This window comes from Alligator mississippiensis, chromosome 15 (assembly GCF_030867095.1).
Source record: "Alligator mississippiensis isolate rAllMis1 chromosome 15, rAllMis1, whole genome shotgun sequence".
Taxonomy (NCBI): domain Eukaryota; kingdom Metazoa; phylum Chordata; order Crocodylia; family Alligatoridae; genus Alligator; species Alligator mississippiensis.
Genome location: NC_081838.1, coordinates 24,900,067 through 24,916,896, shown reverse-complemented (window position 1 = coordinate 24,916,896; position 16,830 = coordinate 24,900,067). Strand labels below are relative to the sequence as shown.

At 57.3% G+C, this 16,830-nt stretch overlaps 2 protein-coding genes across 7 annotated transcripts; one reads left to right on the top strand and one right to left on the bottom strand.

Annotated features, from left to right (window-relative positions):
• Nucleotides 1–846: 846 nt before the first annotated feature.
• LOC102562430 (cytochrome b5 domain-containing protein 1) lies at nt 847–10,994 on the bottom strand. 4 transcript variants are annotated; one of them, XR_009457477.1, is made up of 7 exons: nt 10,865–10,994; nt 10,029–10,105; nt 9,430–9,648; nt 9,030–9,260; nt 4,085–4,220; nt 2,513–2,605; nt 847–999 (listed from the first exon to the last, which is right to left on the bottom strand). XR_009457477.1 is itself a non-coding variant. In XM_059718620.1 (5 exons), the coding sequence occupies exons 1-4, from the start codon at nt 10,992–10,994 to the stop codon at nt 9,030–9,032; spliced, it is 657 nt and encodes a 218-aa protein (XP_059574603.1). In that variant the 3' UTR covers nt 8,505–8,592. The 4 variants fall into 4 exon arrangements, 1 of the variants encoding a protein (XP_059574603.1); XR_009457478.1 differs by lacking the exon at nt 4,085–4,220 and having other exon boundaries at nt 847–1,346; XR_009457476.1 differs by lacking the exon at nt 4,085–4,220.
• On the top strand, nt 10,993–12,246 carry NAA38 (N-alpha-acetyltransferase 38, NatC auxiliary subunit). 3 transcript variants are annotated; one of them, XM_019493801.2, is made up of 3 exons: nt 10,993–11,082; nt 11,526–11,736; nt 12,043–12,246. In XM_019493801.2, exons 1-3 carry the CDS (start codon nt 10,993–10,995, stop codon nt 12,141–12,143), a joined length of 402 nt encoding a protein of 133 aa, XP_019349346.1. In that variant the 3' UTR covers nt 12,144–12,246. The 3 variants fall into 3 exon arrangements, with proteins under 3 accessions (XP_019349346.1, XP_019349345.1, XP_014452018.1); XM_019493800.2 differs by lacking the exon at nt 10,993–11,082 and adding an exon at nt 11,104–11,243 and having other exon boundaries at nt 11,409–11,736; XM_014596532.3 differs by lacking the exon at nt 10,993–11,082 and adding an exon at nt 11,107–11,243.
• The last annotated feature ends 4,584 nt before the right edge of the window (nt 12,247–16,830 follow it).

The following is a 16,830-nucleotide window of genomic DNA, read 5'->3' as shown; positions in this document are numbered from 1 at the left end:
GGACCCCCTTCCTTAAAGAAATGAAGGACACCATCTCTCATTTTAATCTCTTGTTCTTTTTGGTAGCTGTATCCTGCTTTGCAGGACGAGCCTCCAGAATGTCATCCACCGCCCACCACTTCCGTGTGAGCAGACTCGACAGCAAGGTCAGGGCCTGAGTGAGGATTCCTACCAGTTGCTTAATGGGTTTTGTTTAGGCACAGTCTTTCCAGGCCCCTGGATTGAGAGATGGTAGTTTTATCGTTTCTAGAACTGGCGGGTCGGTGGGTGAAAAAGTGCAGATCAGGGTATGCAACTGTGCCTGCTTGACTAGTGGTCCATCCCCGGATGGTGTGAAGCATGCAGGAGATGTGATGTCCCTCGAACCTTCCATTGTGCAAATCCGCCGCTCCCCCAACATGTCAGTGGTGATCTGTGGTCCCAAATTTCTCCCCTTTCTGTTTCCCCAGATCAGCTGGGATGATTATTAGCTTTGTGCCCCTGCCCCATTAACATTTCTGTGTGTGGCCTGCTGGTCTGAGATACAAAAATCCTTTGCTGTTGAAGGCCAGGAAGGATGGATCGAGTCTTTTGCTGCCTGCGGAAATGCATCAAATCTTTTCCGGATACCAGGCTTTCAATTTCCAGACCTGTAAGACAGCCCCAGCACGTTCCACAAAGAGAAAAGAGGGCCATGGACTATCTTTCCCGCTAAACAAATTGTGGGAACCCCTAACCAGGTCCAAACCCAGGTCATCTTGCAAAGAGAGAACATCCAACCTTTTGGAGAAGCCTCACTGGAACCAACAGACTTTTGCCTCACCTTACAGCTGGAGCCATCATTAACAGGAAGGATTTAGCAAAGAGTGGTGTGTTTATATGTTTAATTATGGCATTAAATCTCATGGGGCTGAGATTTTCTGTGGGAGCACCTGGACTCTTCCCCCTCACATGCCTCTGATCTGCACACACATCCCTGGAAACGCGGCGTCTGCTGCTTCCTTCTCGGCAATCTTCCCCCTGTAGGATAGTCATAAATACCCGCGTAGGATATGCCCATCGCCTGCAGGGACTCGCAGCTTGCCAACCAAATGGTTCCCTCTGTGCCTTTTATATTTAATTCAACACCCCTCCGGCCCCCCAGGAGCCTGGGCGTCGAGCCTATTCATTCATGTCAAAACAGTTCCCCGGTGCTGCTGGAAGCCAACAATTGGGGAGGAATTTGGAGGCCAGAGGGAACCTGAGTTGGTTTTCATTTTTCTCTCCTTCTTTCAAAGGCAATTTCCAAGGTTTTTTTGGAGTTTTTTTTCTTCCCTCTCTCTGTGGCTGCTTGGATCTTCAGCTGGTTTTGTCATCTGCTGAGCTGCCTGGGGGGGGAACAGGGAGATCCAACAGGACAAAGCGCTAACCTGCCTCTTCAGCTGCTCATTGAGTTGCGGTCGGGGGGGAGCAGGTCATGCCATTGCACATGATAGGCCCCGATACATGTTGAGAGCAAGGCGCGCATTTCCTGCCAACAAGTGAGACTCAGCTTAAACTTGACCCTGGCTGTTTGTGGCTTGGTCTAGATCCCTCAGGGAGCAGCAAGGGTTTTTCTTCTCTCTTCCTTTTTTCCTCAATCTGTCTCTCACTGTCTTTGATGCTTCTTTGTAGCTCATCAAGTGTCAGGGATTGCACTGCAGACCCATACAGAATGACACTAATAGGGGAGCTGTCGTGTTTATCTGAAGGGCTTCACCCACCGCCGTTCGGCTGACAAGAGGGTCAAAGATTGGCTCCGAGTGCCGCCTGCCCTCCCCCCACCAGGGGAACTGCCTGTTTGCTTCCAAGGCAATTGCTGGCAGTTCTTCCCTGCTGATTTCCTACTGCACGCCTTACTCTCCTCTCTAATAAGGGAAGGCTGCGTGGCAGCTTTCAGGAACAGGGCAGGCATGCCAAGGCCAAGGCTTCCAGGACCTTGGAAGCAAACAGGAGTTCCAGCATCAACTTCCCCCAGGCCAGGATATCACCCTGCTTAATCTTGCCTATAGCTGTGCGGCTGAGGCGCTGGGTGGAGTCCCAGAAACAGCCTCTGATACAGATTCCCTCTCAGTCTTGCCACTCAATCTCTCCGCGGGGTGCTAACATCCTTGCTTGGGTCTCCCCTTCCAGTTTAAATCTAAAATCTCTTCTGGGCAGGAACTGACGCTTCTCTACATGCAGCCAAACAGGGCAAAGATTTCTGACAGGGCCAAGGCACACCCTTTTTTTTTTTAGCAGCTGGGGTCCCATCGAAGTGTTTCTGATATAGCATGGTATTGCCTGGGCTGCACAAATACAGCTCCTTTTGGGCTTGGAGCTGGGCCAGCTGGTTACACGGCCCATGAACTGGACCCGTATATTTCAGAGGGTTTTTATAAGGCCAACAAAAATAGCACGTTCCCCTCTTCCACCGATTCAAGCTCCACTCTGACTGGGATTTCCCAGCCTGGGGCTGAGACATGCGGTTGCCATACATTTCATCCGCATCCCGCTTCTCCTGCTAACAGCTTACCAGTTGGCATCCTCCAAGAATGCTCCTTGCTGTAACGAGTTGACCTGGGTGAAGCTGTATCGATTTGCGGCCACTGAAGATTGAACCTGAGAGCTGTTGGAGGCACAGAAAGGATGATTAACTGGTTTCCCCACCGGCTAGCCCAGAGCGGTTCCCTCTGGGAATGCATAGAATGAGCCTTGCATTGAAAACAAAAATGCATAAATTACCAAAATATGATCAAAATGTAACAGTGCATGTGCTTCAGGATACTGTGAACAGCAAGAGTTCTGGAGTCCAAGAAGTGGACGGGGCAGATAATTAGCTGCTAGCTACAGAGTTCAGAGTCTGCCTCTAGGATATTCTTTCTGATGCGGCCCTGGGTTGTCCGGCAAAAGTGCTAATTTGTGCTTGGCAACTGTTTGTCATCACCTGCATCCTGGTGGGCAGGGACTGAAGCTGCCAGAGGTGCAAAAACTCTGTGTGCCCTGATAAAACAACACACAACTACAAGAACAGCAGTCCAGCCGCCTTGCTACCTGAACGGGGTTAAATCTGGGCTGGTGGACTCTTCCTTGACACATTTCTACAGTGCTTAGCAGCAGGTCTCCCCTTCTGGCCTGGGGCTGCTCTTGGAAATCAGACCAGGGTGAACAGATCATTCAGAAATTGGCCATCAGGTCCAGAAAAAGCCCCATTCCCTCTATCTTGCAACCTCACTAAATTTTATGGTGAAATCTATTTCACTCTGGGTCAAACTAAGGGCTTAGTTCAGGGGTGTCATGTGTGTTGGGTCCCATGGGGACTCCTCACGGGCTGGATCCACCCCCTGCTGCCAACCTTTAATGTCACGGGCAGCTAAAACCCCCAGTTTTGGCAGTAGGCAAGGGAAGTGAGCAGCATTAACCCCTCGAGATTTGGAACCACTCCAAAACAGCTGTGCTGAAAGCACTCCGGCAGTGAGCCCTGTGGGGAAGCAGGTGGCCTAGTCTGTGAGAAACCCCGCAGGACTATCCAACCCACAGGTCACAACTCTGAGACCTCCAGTTGTGCTCGACACACACCAAAACACTTCCAGCTGATTTGGAGCACTTTATGCTGATGATTATTGAAATTTCAAACCAGAGGAGTGCTCAGAGGAACACATCCAACATCTCCCAGTGATTTTGCCACCAAAGCACTGGACAGTGGCCAGCTGCTGCTTCCCACTTGTGAACCCTCCTGGGGCTGCCGAACCTGCACTTTTGTTTCACCCAGACAAGGCGCTGGCTGGAAACTGCTGTTCCCTGGCCCCAATCACGCTGTGCCCAGCCGAGCATACCCAGCTGAGCTGGCTGGCTTCATGGCACTGGCTCTCTGCTTGCCTCCAGCTGCTGAAAGCAGCTAAAAATACTGGCCAGACTTCCCCAACGCCGGCTTCTCTGCAACGTTGTTGGCGGGAGAAATGCATTTCGGTCAGTGGGGGTCAGCAAGAGGGCAGGTGGGGGCTGGCAGCTGGGCCCGATGCCGTGGGCACTGCATCTGCAAGCAGGCAGCGGCTGTCACTGTCAGAAGACTGGGCTGCATGCCTCGCTCCGAGGACGTTTGTCTCACCGCTGGGTGAACTCCTCCCAGAGGTGATGGGGTTTGGCGCGTCCGTTTGCCTGTCACACGGCCACCCTTCAAACCGCAGCCTTGCGTAACTGCCACTGCCATCACTCCATCAGCGGCTGGAGGGGATCGTGGCTCCCTGGGGAGGAAGGAGGGAGCCGGTGTCACCTGGGTTGTGTTGGGAAAGAGGCACAGCTGCTCACAACCTGCGGAGGAGCCCCCACCGCAGGGGAGCCGAGGGCGCACGGGGTCAGAGCTCCTGGTGGACGGGCCTTCCAGCCAGTGAGCAGAGAGACACTGTCCCGTGCCCCGCTGCTCTGCTCAGAGAGATCCAGGTCCAAAGCCCGGGGAGCCAGGCTCCATTCCAGCACCAAAGACAACCGGCTTCCGTCCAGCCTTAGCTGATCCACGCACCAGTTGATGCCGCCTCTCACTTGGCGCTGACTCCTGGAAGAATCCAGCCTGCAAAAATCAAAGAGCATCCCCCCCCATCACCTCCTTCATCCCGTCCCAGGCATCTTTTTTTTTTTTTAATACATATATTTTGGAAATTTTGTCATGTTCCAGGTTAAATGAGCCAGATCAGTTCTGAATCCTTTGGAATCGTTCAGAGACCCATGTGTGGCCCTGCTACCATTGAGTATCTTCCACCCCAGACTTTTTCGGTCCCAGGCATCTTTGAAAACACAGCGACTCAGCTCATCCCTTGTGAGGTGCTGGTCCACATAAACTTCATAGACATTAGGGGCTGGAAGGGACCTCGTGTGATCATAGAGTCCAGCCCCCCTGCCATAGGCAGAAAGTCTGCTGGGGTCAAATGATCCCCACAAGATAAACATCCAAACACCTTTTGAATGAGTCCAGAGTAGGTGCTTGCAGTCTGTTCCAGACCCTGGACACTTGGACTGTGAAGAAGATTTTCTTTATGTTCAATCTAAATCGGCCTTCCAGGAGTTTGTGACCTTCCATTGGACCGTTATCCCTTGGGGGGGTCCTGGTGAACAACTGTTCTCCCAGCTCCTGGTGCACCCCCTCACGTACTTATAGGCTGCCAACAAGTCCCCCCTGAGCCTTCTCTTCTCCAGGCTGAAGAGTGCCAAGTCCCTCAGCCTCTCCTCGTAAGGCTTGCTTCTCTTCGCCTTTGATCATGTGGGTGGCTCTCCTCTGGACTCTCTCAAGGCTATCCACGTCCCTCCTGAAGTGGGGGGCCCAAAACTGGATGCAGTACTGCAGCTGTGGCCTCACTAAGGTCAAGTAAAGTGGGAGGATGACATCCCTGGTTTTGCTAGGGACGCATCGATGGATGTGTGCCAGTGTTTGGTTTGCTTTGCCAGCCACGGCATCGCATTGGTGGCGCATGTTCATTGTGTGGTCAATCAAGACCCTCCAAGTCTCTTTTGGTCATGGTGCTAGTGAGCATAGCACTGCGGAGCCTATAAGTATGCTGCTGGTTGTTTCTCCCAGGTGGAGCACCCTGCTCCTCTCTACATTGAATGCCATCAGGTTTTGGTCCACCCACTTTGCAAGCCTGTCCTCCAGTGTGACTGCCTTCTCTCATAGATTGGTGTCATCCACAAACTTTACCAGTCTGTATCTGATGCCCAAATCCAGATCATTAATGATGATGTTGAAGAGTACTGGCCTGAGTACTGAGCCTTGATGGACTCCACTGGTCACCTTGTGCCATGGTGATTTGCTCCCATCAACTAGTACCCTTTGGGTCCGACCCTGGAGCCAGTTCCTCAGCCATTGGACTGTGAGATGGTCAAGGCTACAGAGCCCCAGCTTAACCATGAGGACATCATAGGAGACCAAATCAAAAGTTTTCTTGAAATCCAGATATACAACATCAACCTCCTTCATCCTGAGAACAGATCGTGGCCCACAGGGGTCCTCCCAGCAGGATCGGCCCCGTCCTCTCCTGCTTTGTGGAACACTCCCTGCCCACCCAAATGCCTGGGCTCTCTCAACAGGGCCAACCATTCCCTCTTAAAGGGACAGCCCACCCCACTATGCATTCTTCCCTGCCAAAAAAAGCATAGTCTTCGATCCACTCTGCCCTAGCTAACCCCACCCCCTGCTCCTTGTCAGAAGTAGTCCACGTTGGCACTGGATGTCGAAGGAGCAGGGTTGGCTTCTCATGTTGCTGTGCCAAGGGGGCATGATCCCTACCTGGTGTAAGAGGGACCCCAAGGAAGTGACAGCGGATAAGCAGGACACACCGCCTGTTCCAGGCCTCGCGATGATTTAACCCAAGTTTTGGGGTACAAGATACCCTGCCTTATTTTCCCCCTGCCTGGAGGCGAAGGGGCTGGTGAGTCCATTCCTAGCCCCGTAGCTGCAGCAGCTATATGGGGATCAAGGATCCAAACCCCTGCAGCGCCAGAGAAGAGTTAACCCTGCCTCCTGCCCCTGCATCCATTGCTGTCCTGAGTGCCCCAGGGGCAAGATGCCAAGCAGAAGCTGCCTGGCTTCCCCTGTGTTAAGCCAAATGCATGTCATCAGGGGCCTGACTCATGCCATCTGCACACACGTGGCTGGCAGGGATTGGTGCAGACCCCACCGCGAGGGAGCTGCATTTTCCTTGAGCTGTGACTCCGCAGCCAGCTGCGGGTCAGCGGATAGGGCACCCAGCCACCGCTCACCCTGGCCAAGCAGCCCGCTGGGCAATTAGCGTGTCAGCCCAGGCGGCATGGAGGTCACTAGGCCGTCTGCTACGAGGTCTGGTGTCCCCATGGCTCCTGCCCAGGGCAATCCCCTCCTGCAAAGCAGCTGTTCCTCCCCCACCGCTGTTGCAGGCCACGTGTCTCACTCCTCTCCCTGCATGCCTGTCACTACCCAGCCATCCCCCAGCTGCCCCCCCCAGCCCCCTGCATGGAAAAAAACAACAATCCCCTTTCATTGCAGCTCTGAGCCAGGACTTGATGGGGCTGGCTGGCTGGCTCTCCCCAGGTCCCAGAGAACAACACCAAGAAAAATCAGAAGACCGTCCCCCCACCCCCCAGCACTCTTTTTTTTTTTACATTCTTTTTGGCTATTTGGGGTACAAAGGAGCTGTTTCCGTACCCACTTTCAACTCTGAAGAGACAAATAAGAAGGGCCCGGATCTCCCAACCACGAGCCGTGTCAATCAGCAAACGGTCTCAGCCAGGACAGCCCAGAAAAAAAAGAGATCTAGGGGGACTGGGGGCTCCTTCCACCTAGAAGGATTCTTTCTACCCAGGGGCATCCAATTTGTCCTTTCAATTGGACCCGGACCCAGACCTGGACCCATCTCCAGCAGCAGGGAATTGTGGGTTATTCATTGGCTTTAAATGAAGCCTGAGATTGGAGAGATCTGATTCATCAAGGTGCCGGCACACGCAGCACCTAGTGCTCCAAGGAGAAGGGAGCAGGCCTGCCTCTCGGCAAGTGAACTGGGGAGGGGACAGCTACACACATTTTTGGGGGTTCTGGGGGTTCGGGGGAGGTGGGGAGCAGGACCCAGTTCCAGGATAAAAAGGAGCAGTAGAGTTCTGGGTGGGTACCAGAGTGGCCAGTTATAGTGCAGGGGTGCAATGCCTGAAGAACTGCCCCCATTGTCATCTGCTCACTGCCAGGAGGCTTCAAGTCAGACTAACAAGCCTGTCTGCGCGTCTGCCCGGGCTCTGCTTCCTGCGTGCCCCTTGCCCCTGCTTCAGCCTTATTTTGGGGGGAGAGAAGCCCTGGCCTAGGACCCATCTTGCCCCCTCCAGGTTCAGAACCAGCTCCAGCATCCGTCCCCAGCACCATGTTTGCTGAGGATACTGAATAAATCCCCAGGCCCTGGAATCCCAGGATTCGGGCCGAGATGACCCCCTCGCCACACAGCCCCGCGGTCCCAGGACAGGAGGGCTGGGAGGCTGCGGCCTTCCCAGATGTCACGGGTCCAGCTGCCCCAAGAGGGCTCATCCCAGTCTCCCCCAGGTCAGGACCAGCCCAAGAGAAGGCCCCTTGCCCTGGCAGCAGCCCCCGCCTTGCGTCTGGGGCAAGCAAAGCCACAGCTGTCCCCCTGAGGGGAGGACACCAGACACATCAGGGCTGGTCCCCTCAGCTCTGCTGGCCCTGTTCAACCAGGGATGCCTGCCCACCCACCCCCAGAGAGGGAAGGACACCTGGTATAGCCGTCCTTCCTGATGGGAGGGGCTGGGGGGGGGAAGAGGAGGAGACAAACCCCAGGGGCAGTCCCGGACCCGCAACTGATGTTCAAGCGCTGACCTCTAGTGGCTGGACTGGAGCTGTACCCAGTGGAGCCAGGCAGGGGAGCCAAACCACCACTGCAAGGGTCAGAGTGAGCCACCGTGGGGCATTTCTGGCCGAGATTTTTGGAGACTGGGGGGGTCTCTGCCCCTGGATCCCCCGACCAGGCAAGGCCAGCTCTGCTCTCTGGAAGGAAGGGCCAAGGTGGGGTCAAGACCAAGAATATTTATTTGTGTTATGAGCTAAGATGAGACTCCAGCACCCCTGGCTGGACGTCGGGGGCATGGCCAGGCCTGGAAGAGAAAGGACAGGAGGACAGGGTGGAGGGGCCACCTGCAAGTCCCCCCCCCACCCCACACAGCCAGGCACGACCCCCCTCCTCCAGGATCGGGCCCTGGTGCTGCACAGACTGCACAGGGTCCTGGCTTCCCCCTGCTCTTCCCATCTCAGCATCGGAGCTTTTACCAGCCTCCACCCCGCCCAGAGCAGGATGAGACCCTCACAGGGCCTGAATTGACACCAGGCCCCCCAACAACAGCAGGGGACCAGGCCCTGCCACCCCAGAGAGAAGGTGGGCACACAGGACTGAGCCCCCCCAAGTAGGGCCAGGATTTGAACCTAGGACTCCTGTGGTTCCCGAGAGCGCTGTGTCCTGCCCTGTCTCCTGCGCACCAGGCGCTGTACAAACCCCACAGAGACCCCAGGGTGCCAGGCGCTGCCCAGGCCCTACCTAGAGCTCGGTGAGGTCGTCATTGAAGTGCAGCAGCAGGCCAGGGGCATGGAGGCTGGGGTCGAGGCCAAGGTGCCAGAGCTCCTCATCGTCATCAGTCAGACCATTCTGCTCCAGCGTGCGCTCCATGTCCAGCACAGCACCTGCATGCTTCCACGTGTAGCTGCCCGCATGCGCATTGTTAGGCAGGTAGCGCCGCAGGATCTCCCACAGCGACTCCTCCGCACACACCTGAGGGGGGCGGTCATGGGGGCACTGAGCATGGGGAAAGCCAAGGCAGAGACCCCTCGCAGGCCCTTCAGATCCACAGACCCCTCCCAGCCTGGCATTAGGGCCCCCAGTGATCCACAGACGCCCTGCCACCCCTGCCCTTGGGCCACACAGGTCCCTCCCAGCTCACCTCAAGCATGTGCTCCTGGGACGTGAGGGTGTTGATGACACGGACAAGCCGGGTCTTGGCCGACAAGATGCCCACCTCGTACTTGACATCCTTCCACCACGGTACCCCAAAGTCGTTGGCCCAGTCAGAGCGAGGCAGCAGCGGGGGCACATGCAGGACCCTGCCCTGGGGCGTGTAGTATCTAGGGCAGCCTGTCAGAGGATCCACGCAGGTCTGCAGCTGCAGGGGGGTGGGGGGAGCGGGGAATGGACCCCCCCATCATGGCAAAGAGATGGGGCTAGTTCTAGGGTGCACCCGACTTCACATAACAGGGACCCCCCCTGGAAAGGAAATGCAACCAGCTCTGGGGATGGGCAGCTGTGTACAAGGACCCCCCATTTGTGATGCAGGCAGCTCTCAGGGGAGGCTGTGTATACCACACCTTCTCCCCCACAGCCCAGGGCTTCAGTGCAGCCAGCACTGGGGTGGAGCGGGAGCTGCCTACCCACCTGGAAGGTGCAATTGCTGCCCCATGTCTGGCAGGAAGGACAGGAAGTAGGGGAGGAAATCCTTGCCCCCAAGAGTCCCTTTCCCCTGCCCTGGCCCCTGGCAGCACCTACATCTCGCGTCTTGGGGTTGAACCAGTGGGTGATGTCTGTCCCCGCCGCCTCCAGGATGGGCCGCAGCAACACGTCACCTGGGGGTGGGGCAATAGAGGGGAGTTAGTTGGGGGGCGTGGAGCAGAATCCTTTGCACCCCAGGATCCGCCCTGACAGCTGGAGAGGCCTTGCTGTGAGACTGACTCTGAGGCGAGTCATGGCTGAGTGTAACAGAGATCCCTTCCTTGGCGCTGAGATACAGCCAGCTCTGGAGTGGGTCACAGCTGAGTATAACAGATCCCTCACTCTGCACTCAGATGCAGCCAGCTCTGAGGTGGGCCACAGCCAGTTGTAACAGGGTCCCCGATCCTGAGATGCAGCCAGCTCTAGCTTGGACAACAACTAATTATAACAGAGGCCCTTCACTCTGCACTGAGATGCATCCAGCTGTGCAGTGGATCACAGTTGAGTATAACCGAGACCCCTCACTCAGCACCAAGATGCATCCGGCTCTGGGGTGGGCCATGGCCAGGTGCAAGTGTCCCCAGCCTTCTGAGATGCAGCCAGCTCTAGGGAGGGTCCCAGCTGAGTATAACCGAGACCCTTCACTCAGCACCCAGCTAGTCGACTCTGGGGTGGGGGGAGGGGCCTTGGGGGGAGAGGCCAAGTAGAGGAGGGGGCCTGAGACCCACTGGGGGGAACCGGAAGTAGCACAGACCCATGGGGGGGAGGGAAGAGAATCCCACCACTCCGGAAGTGGGTGGTCCCGGAAGTGTGGGGAGGGGGGATCCCGGAGATGGCGGGGGGGGGGGTCGATGCCGGAAGCGGGTCGGGGAGGGCGGGCGCGCCCCGCCTACCCTCGTGCTCGCGCGCCAGTGGGGTGAGGTCGTGCACGCGCCCCAGGAAGCTGACCCAAAGGTCGCGGGGCCGCGCGTGCGCCTCCACCTCGCGCGGGGTGAAGTAGCGCGGCCGCCGCCCGGGCTCCATGGCGTCACACTACCATAGCAACCAGCTCACCCTTCCCGCCCCAATGCGCATGCGCAGCAACACCCGGAAATGGCGCAGAAGGTCCAACGTGAGTTGTAGTTCTAAGGCCCGCCCCACCATTCCCGCCGCGCAAAGGTTGTCGGGAAGCTCCTCGTCATCCCTCCTCCCGCGAGCCGCGCAGGGACTGCCGGGAAGGGGAGACTCGGCGGGGCCATGGCGGAGTCGCCGGGTGACAGCAGCATCCCCGGGGTGAGCGCGCGGGGCTGGGAAGATCACGTGGTGAGGGAGGAGGCGGGGTCAGGCGAGCCACCTCCCCCCTTCGCCAGTCTCCCTCTGCGCAGGCGCAGAGCGAGGGAGATGCCTCGGGCGCATGCGCACAACACGAGTAGTGACATGCCTGGACCCCTCGCGCAGGCACAAAGGGACGCTGAGGCAGTGCAGCTGGGGGCTGTGACGTATTTATGGACCCCGCTCTCGCCGCAGTCGCAGTGTCTAGATGTGGGAGTCATGTGTCCCTGCAATCTCACGCAGGCGCAGAGCGAGGCGGAGCCGCTGGCGGCGCAAGCGCAGAGCGAGGTGGGCTCGGCGCATGCGCGGGCGCGGCGGCGACTGGAGGCATTGCTGAACCGCAGCCTGCGCGTGCGTATGTCGGACGGGCGCACGCTGGTTGGCTGCTTCCTGTGCACAGACCGCGACGCCAATGTCATCCTTGGCTCCGCCCACGAGTTCCTTAAGCCCTCGGGTCCGTGGTGCGGGGCTTGGGCAAGGAGGGGTGGGATTTAGGGGAGGGAAGTGCTCGAGTGGGGGGGTGGGGCTTACGGGCGAAAAGGGCGGGGTTCTGGGTGGGACCAGGGGGTGGGGCTTAGGGTGGATTGGGCGGGCCTTCGGGAGGGAGCGGGGCTTGAGCAAGAAGGTGGGGTTACGTAGGGGATAGGCCTTGAGGGGGTGGAGCTTAGGGAGGGGAGCAGGGGGTGGGGCTCTAGGAGAGGCTACTGGGTGGGACTGCAGCTTGAGCTCTAACCCCAGCTCCTCCCCCTTCCTCCCCCAGACTCCTTCTCAGGTGCGGAGCCGCGAGTGCTGGGCTTGGCTATGGTGCCTGGGCACCACATCGTGTCCATCGAGGTGGAGCTGGAGCCGTCAAGGCCATGACCCCACCCAGAGCGGAGCATGCTGGGACATGGCCCCCCTTTGGGCACTGTGGAGCATGTTAGGACACAGCCTCCCCCTGGCCAATAAAGGCAATGGGACCCACTGCCAGCCCGGGCCTCATCTGTATAGGGGGGGTGGCACTGGAACGGGTGCCCCTCACTCCTGCCCTGCAGCCCCCACCTCCTCATGGTATTGACCCCCCCTTCCCAACCCCTGTTTTTTTCTTGGCCCCCAACATAACCAGACCCCCACCCCCATCAGGGACCTCCCCACCCTGGTCACTCTGGCCCTGTCCACTGGGTCACCCCAAGGAGGGTCCTCACCCCCTTTCCTCACTGCCCATGGGGACCCCCTCCCCAAGATGAACCTCCCATGACCTGTGACCTCCTGACCCTAGCACCCCTTGGTGTACCTGACCCTGATCTCCCCATCCCTTTTGCCCCCAGGAGGGACCTCTGTCCCAGCCCTCCAGGGGCTTGTGACCCCAGCCTCGTCTTGGAGGTCATGGCCCCCCCTGAGGTCACTGACACCCCTCTAGCTCCCTGTAATGGCTAGGCCTCCTGAGGCAGCTGTCACCCCAATTCCCTCTCCCCTCAAGGTCCTCCCAACCCCTTCTCACTGCTATGAGATGAGATGACCCGACCCCCACTTGAACACCTGGGGTCCGTCCTGAGATGCCAACCGCTGGGCACTGAGGCAAGGCAGCCCCAATGAGCCCCACTCCTGCCAGCGCCCCTCACGCCCAACCTACAACCCTCTCCCCCCACCAACACCCCTCACTCCCATCCCGCAGCCCCCTGCTCCCCCCACAGCCCTGCCCATGCCCCTCACTCCCAACCTGCAACTGCCTCCCCTACAACACCTCTCACTCCTGACCTACAGCCCCCCCGGCACCCCAGCAAGCCCTTTCAGTCTCTGAGTTAATTTAATCTTTTTTTTGTCTTTTTTGGAAGTTTTTTTTTTTTTTTACATTTACAAAATAATTTTTTTTTCTTCTTTTTCCTCCTTCCTTTGTCGCCCTCAGTTGGGGGGAGGGGGAGGTGGGACTCAGCACCATAAAAGGGCATGGGGGGGAGGAGGGGACGGACGACGAGACCCCAAAAATCAATACAAAAAGGGGGCTCTTCCGGCCCAGCACACAGGAAACCGCCGGCACCGCCCCCCACCCCCTCCCCGGCGCCATGGCCAATAAATAGAGGATTCAGTACAAAATAGGGACGTATAAATTAAAGGGGGGGGGTGGGGAGGGCGGGAGAGCCCGGAGCCCCCCCCAGAGCCTGCCAGGAGAGCGTGGCACCAGCACCCAGCCCGCCATGCGAGGCGGGCCACAGATGGCCCCACTCGTGCAAAACAAAAAGACCCCTGTCCTCGTGCAACACACAAGGGGTGGGGGGATGCAACACTCGCACGAGGGCTGTGGGCCATGCCAGCCCGTGGGCAATGCACAAGGGGGGAGCGTGCACCAGCACTGCATGTACAAGGGCAGCTTAAACAGAAACGGTCCCCCCTCGGTGGCATGCAGCAAAGGAGGTGGGGCCTCAGCCCTCGTGCGAGAGGCGTGTCCTGCGGAAGAAACCCGTATGTTTGGCGATGATTGGTTGGTTGGGTTTTTTTGCGTGATTTCCGGAGAAAAAAGTTTAAAAGAAAGACGACAAATGAGAAGGCCCCTCCCCTGCCCCCCCCCCTCCCTCCCAGCCCCCATTTTCAGGGGGCAAATCAGTCATTTCATTTTTGTGGGGTTTTTTCCTTTAAAATCCCTCCCCCTGAAAAAAATATCTGAATATTAAAAAAGCCCCACCCCCACCCCCCAAATGTCATGAATAAATTAACAGTGTTGAGGAGGTGGGTCCGTAGTCCCAGGCCGCCAGCTGATTGGCTTCTTGGGGGCATGGGGCCCGGCCCCCTGCCCGCCTGGCCCGTGGCGAGTGGCTGCATCCTCTGGCTCCACCCTGCCTGTCATGGATTGGCCGGAGCAGGTCCCGGTGTAAACAAGAGGCGGTTGGCAATTGGCCGCCGGGCCGGGGGGCGGTGCCAGGCCCCTCCAGCAGGGGGTGGCAGCTGCTGCGGAGGCTGATTCCATCTGCCCAGAGCCCCTGGGCAGGGTATGGCTCATCTGGAGCTGGACGATCCAGCCTGTGGGGGGAGGGAAGGGGGAGGCAAAAGGTTAATGTGACCCAGGAGATCTGGCAAGGCCCAGCCGCCACCCCAGGTCTTCTTTCCAGGCAGCAAGTGGAAGTGGACCCTACAACGTGGAGGGAACCCATGCAGCCAGGCTGGGCTGCCAACTCTGACAATCAGTAAAGCCACCCGAAATCACCTTGTCTGTAAAAAAAAAAAAAAATCAGATCCGTCCACAGAAAGCAGCAGCCCTGAGAGGGGGCAGAGAAGCACCTGGAGATGGAGCAGAAGCCATGCTATGAACTGTCCATGAATTCCTGGTACCGCCATACCTCCTTGCAAAGTGGATGTAATGGCAGGGCTGGGGGAGTGTGGGGAGAGGCAGAGGATGGGGGGGGGGGTCTGCACCACGGTGGGGGACAGTAGGGTGCTAGGGCAGCCCCATCAGCAACACAAGATGAAACCACTGCTGCAGCCATTCCCCCCCAATTTTTTTTTTTTTACTGACACATCAAACTTTTTACTGATTAAAAAAAAAATGTTTTTGTATTAACAGTTGTTAAAAACCCCTGTGGAAGCCGAGCATGCTCAGCTCACAGAAAAGGTGCTCAAGAGGGACCATGACATCAGGCTGCCCCTAGGGGAAGGGCTGCCCTAGAGAAGAAAGGAAGGTGGCAAAGCAATGGCTTCAAGGAGCAGCAGAGTAAATTTAAGGTGGAGATCTGGAAACCTTTCTTCGCTGTCAGAGCAGGGGGCAGCGAGATAGATGCCCAGGGGAGTTGGGGACTCTCCATCACTGGAGGAGTTCAAAGAGAGGTTGAATGAACCCTGGGCAGGTGTCATCTAGGTGTAGCTAGGTCTAGGAGAGCTGTGAGCTCTCCATTGCTGAAGGGATTCAAGGAGAGGTTAGATGGGCACTGGTTCGAGGTCATCTAGACATAGGTTAGGCCTAGGGAAGTTGTAGATTCTCCATCACTGGAGGGTTTCAAGAAGATGTTGAACAGCCACTGGTTGGGGGTGATTTAGGCGTAGCAAAGCCTCTGTTTGGCTACGGGGGCTTTCCAGTTGTCTGGGCTTTGAGGGTTGTCTCCGCCCCTCCTTTCTGCTCCATGTTTTTAAGCATCCCTGAGAGGCATCGGGTGTTGGTTGCAGCCCAGGCTGCTGGCGTCAACTGGACTGTACCGATTTTCTGGCTAGGAGCAAAGCCTGAGGGTCTTCGTTGGTGGGGCTTGGTCCTCTGCTCAGGGACAGAGCAGCATCATATTTGAGGTCAGGAAGGAATTTCCCCCCATGGTCACATTGGTACAGACTAGGGGTTGGGTACTGCCTTCCTCTATAGCAGGGGGCACGGCCTCTACCTGGGATCTCTTGAGCGTCTTATTCATAGCAGTAGGACGTTGACAGCTGCAGTCCCCCGTGGCAGGTTCGGGTGTGATGTCCTACGTTGTGTCTGGCTTGATGGTCGTCTGATGTAGAGTTTAGATTCTGGATTGTCTAGGACAGTTTGGACAGGGCTCATCCTGCCTCGAGCAGGGGTTGGACTAGAAGTGACCTCTGGGAGGTCCCTCCCAGCCCCACTTCTCTATAATTTCTATGCAAACCCACCCTGTGTTATGGATGCCCGGGGCCTGGGCAACATTCATTGTGTCAAACACATGTCAATAGAAAAAACACATCAGTAAAAAATATATCAGTAAAGAAACCCCCCCCCAAACATCAGTAAAAAAAGTTTGATAAAAAAAAATAAAAATAAAAAATTGGAGGTGGCAACAGGCCTCCCAGCCTCCCTTCCCCCTCGCTCCAACTCGTCCTAAGAGAATCCAGACGTCCAGGCTCCCAGCCCCACTCCCCTCAAGCAGCATCCTACCGCCCGCACGCACCAGGGTGAAGCTATCATAGATGTGCATGAGCTCCTCAGTCTTGTACTGCTCTAGCACCACGACGCCGTGGAGGGAGGCGCTGCGGCGCCGGGCGCAGGCCTCGCAGTGCACCAGGTACGTGTTGCGGCTCCCAGCCTCACTTGTCACCAGCAGGATGTTGAACACCTCCACCTGTGGAGGAGGGGGACATGTCAGCCTGATCCAGGTGACTGGGCTCCCCCTTCTCTTATTCCCCTCTCTCCCCCCCCACCTCCAAGCAGGAAGAGAACCCAGGCGTCCAGGGCTCTCCCTGCTCCAACCCCCTAGATCCCATTCCCCTCCCACAGCTGGGACAGACCTCAGGTGTCCGAGCGCATCCTGCTGCAATCTACCAGTCCTCACCCTCCTCCCAGAGCTGGAGGAAACCCAGGCGTCTGGGCTCCCAGCCCTGCCCACTCCCATGCCCAGTCTTTTTTCTGGGCCTGGGTCCCATGCGGTAATCACAAGCATCATGGTACAGCACCCCCTCCTCCCCCCACAGAGCAGGGAAGAACCCAGGCATCTGGACTGTGTCCATGTCTCATCAGTGGTGTTCCCACATGCACCTGCCCCATCAGCTGCCCCCAAAAGGCCTGGTTGCCAGGGTCCACGAATCCACCCATGGCCTGTTTCACCAAGCCACTAACATCACATCTTCATGGCCCATCATG